The sequence below is a fragment of the Gavialis gangeticus genome, unplaced genomic scaffold, assembly GCF_001723915.1.
Source record: "Gavialis gangeticus isolate Ggan-Ray unplaced genomic scaffold, GavGan_comp1, whole genome shotgun sequence".
Classification (NCBI taxonomy): domain Eukaryota; kingdom Metazoa; phylum Chordata; order Crocodylia; family Gavialidae; genus Gavialis; species Gavialis gangeticus.
Genome location: NW_017729022.1, coordinates 135,098,998 through 135,101,774, shown reverse-complemented (window position 1 = coordinate 135,101,774; position 2,777 = coordinate 135,098,998). Strand labels below are relative to the sequence as shown.

At 37.7% G+C, this 2,777-nt stretch overlaps 1 protein-coding gene across 5 annotated transcripts in view; it reads right to left on the bottom strand.

Annotated features, from left to right (window-relative positions):
• PLCB1 (phospholipase C beta 1) overlaps nt 1–2,777 on the bottom strand; it is a 948,624-nt gene that overhangs the window by 380,346 nt on the left and 565,501 nt on the right. For all 5 annotated transcript variants that reach the window (XM_019516220.1, XM_019516217.1, XM_019516218.1 and 2 more), the window contains one exon: nt 2,161–2,301. In XM_019516220.1, the coding sequence (XP_019371765.1) occupies nt 2,161–2,301 (141 nt within the window). The remainder of the gene's footprint in view (nt 1–2,160; nt 2,302–2,777) is intronic.

Below are 2,777 nucleotides of genomic sequence, written 5' to 3'. Positions count from 1 at the left end.
CATGGAGACTAACACTGAGTTGGATTTCTGAGCAGCCCAGCTGTATAGTTGGGATAACTACTCTGCATGTTTTAACTTTCTTGACAGGGTGCTAGTCCATGAACTACTGCATCTTTGTGTTATTTATCCTTCTACTTTTCCAGGAAGTTATATGCAGAAGTATAAAAGGGATACCAAAACAGATTTTTAGTTGGGCTCAAAGGACAAACTAACCAACCAACCAGAGAGATTTAGACTGGCAAAAACTGAAGCATGGCCCAGCAGGAAGGATATAAGCCTTGCAGGAATAAAGAGATTTCTCTTCATACCTCTCAATGTCTGGTTGGTGTTCCCCACAGATACTGGACTTCTGGCTCCAAGGGTGACTTTCTCAGAAAGGAAATGGATGAAGGACCAGCTGGTACTGGCATAGGCAGATTAGGATTTTGAAAAGGTGGGTGCAGATGATATGGTGCATCATCATATCTAAACACAGCACCCATTTTTCTCCAGTTAAAAAGAAACTAAAAGTTTACTAGCGTGCCACATGCCAAAGTACATTATTCAGCTTAAGAACAAAGCAAAAACAAATATAACTTCATTGGAATGTTCATTAATTTGCTAGCTCATACATTATATATTAAGAACACAACAGACTAGGCAAAAATATTCAAAAGATGTTGTTTCATTATAGTTATGAGAATTAAATGTACATCTTCTAATTTCTAAAATAAAACCTAGCCTTTTTGAGCATCTTGACAGTGAATCCAATGTTTCATTGAAAGTTATTTCCACATCTGACTTAATGTTCACCTGAGTTTATGTTTCCACTTATGAGGTAATGTTTGTAGTTAAGTATTAAAAACAATCTGCAGGGCTGTGAAATAGAAGCTATTACGATGAGCAGCTAACAGACAACAAAATTGGAGAAGAAAGGATGGCATGATTGATGTAACATTAAGACCATTGAAAAACGAGAGAGAAAGAGTTGTTAACACCTGTGGAATATAGGGCTCCTACACACGTGCATGGACGCTACTCCAGTGCACTGTAATTACAGCATGTTGGAGCAGACTCCTTAATCTGTGCTTCAGCAGACTCCAGTGTCACGTGTATCAGCATCCCCATGCTGAAAAATAGTGGTGGGGTGCTTTAAAGTAAAGCTGGTTTGACGAGCTTTAGTTCAAAGTGCCCTGCTGCCATTTTCAGCGTAGGGACGCTTATCCACGTGACACTGGGCACTTTAATTAATGCAGCTCTTGGAGCTGTGCTAATTAAAGTGCCCCCCACAGAGCACATCTATAATTACTTGAAGAGTCAAGAAGAAATCAGGTAGATTATAATGAGCCATGAATTCAAGTGACTGTCTTACTGATGCCTGAATTGGAATACGGCTGCCACTGCCAGGCAGTTGGTTTAAACTTTGGGTAGAGCAGGAAACAAACAGGATGGCAATGAGAAGAAAATGTTGTCACATAGCTTGATGCTGCTCTCTGATTGATAGGCTTTAGTTAAACTATACAGAAAATAAAAATGTTGATGTATGATAATGACCTCTATTTAAAGGTTGCAGTTAACTGCTATTAGTGGACAAGAGATAGGTGTGACACTATACAAGACTGATTCATGAACATTATAATTAAAGGTTAGGTTAGGTTAAGGGTCTTGTTGCTGGCCTAACAGTGTATAGATAGGCATGGTTAGATTAATAAACACACAAACCTCATTTCTTTAGTTTGATATAGGTCAACATTAAAATGTCAATAGTCTCCATACTGCAGTATCGTAGATACACCAGAATACTCATATACTTAGAACAGGTATTAAATGTTGATAAATATTGACTTGTTACTGGAGATTCACAATGTGTCTTTTGAAGCTGCAACCTCTTTTTTTTTTTTACTTTGTGTGTGTTTTCACAACATGCATTTGGGCCATACAGGGAGAAGAGCTAGAAACATTTTCACAATGACAACACTGATAGCTTATAATTACCTGTGAATACTCCCAGAAAACAATTATTACAATTTTTGTCTGTTACATAGTATGTCATATTTCTATAACAGCAGGCTAATTTTATTTGAAAATGCAATTTAGTAGTTGTCTCCTTAGCTCAGTTTCAGCCACATCCTAAACCCATACTTAAAGATTTTTTAAATGATAAAACTGAGTGCACAATACCTTTGCTATTTCCTCTTGGAAAGCTACTAAATTCAGGTACGATATGTTGGTCAGGTCTGGACCATAGACGACTGTTATCATTCGATTCTCAAGTCTACCTCCTAGGTTCCCTGCATCCAAGAGTTCACGCAGCTTTGGATCCTGCAAATAAATATATTTCAAGAAAATATATCAGACTTTAGCACTTTGTAAACTATTTTAAGTGTTGAGAAACATTAACACTTTAGGTACCATCTACATTTCTGGCCAGGTTAATCCTTCATTGCAGAAGTGATGAAATCCAAAAACAATGAAAGATACTGGCCGATCTTCTGCAGAGTATCCAAGCTCTGCGTAGGGGCAGTGAGGAGGCACATAGCTGGATGCTGCTCTCTGATTCCTTGTAACTTGTACAAGTACAAACTTAAGGGTTTTGTGGAATCAGGATCATAGGGCTTGATCCAAAGTCCATTTAAGCCACTTAAAAAAAATTAGTTATAGACAGCAACTGAGGTTTGGCACCAGTAACAAGGTCTAGTGATATGTTATAATTATGTTGGCTTCTACCAATTTACATCACAAAAGTGCTAATTAGCATGCCACAATACAAAAAAAAAAAAAAAATGCCTGGTCCTAGC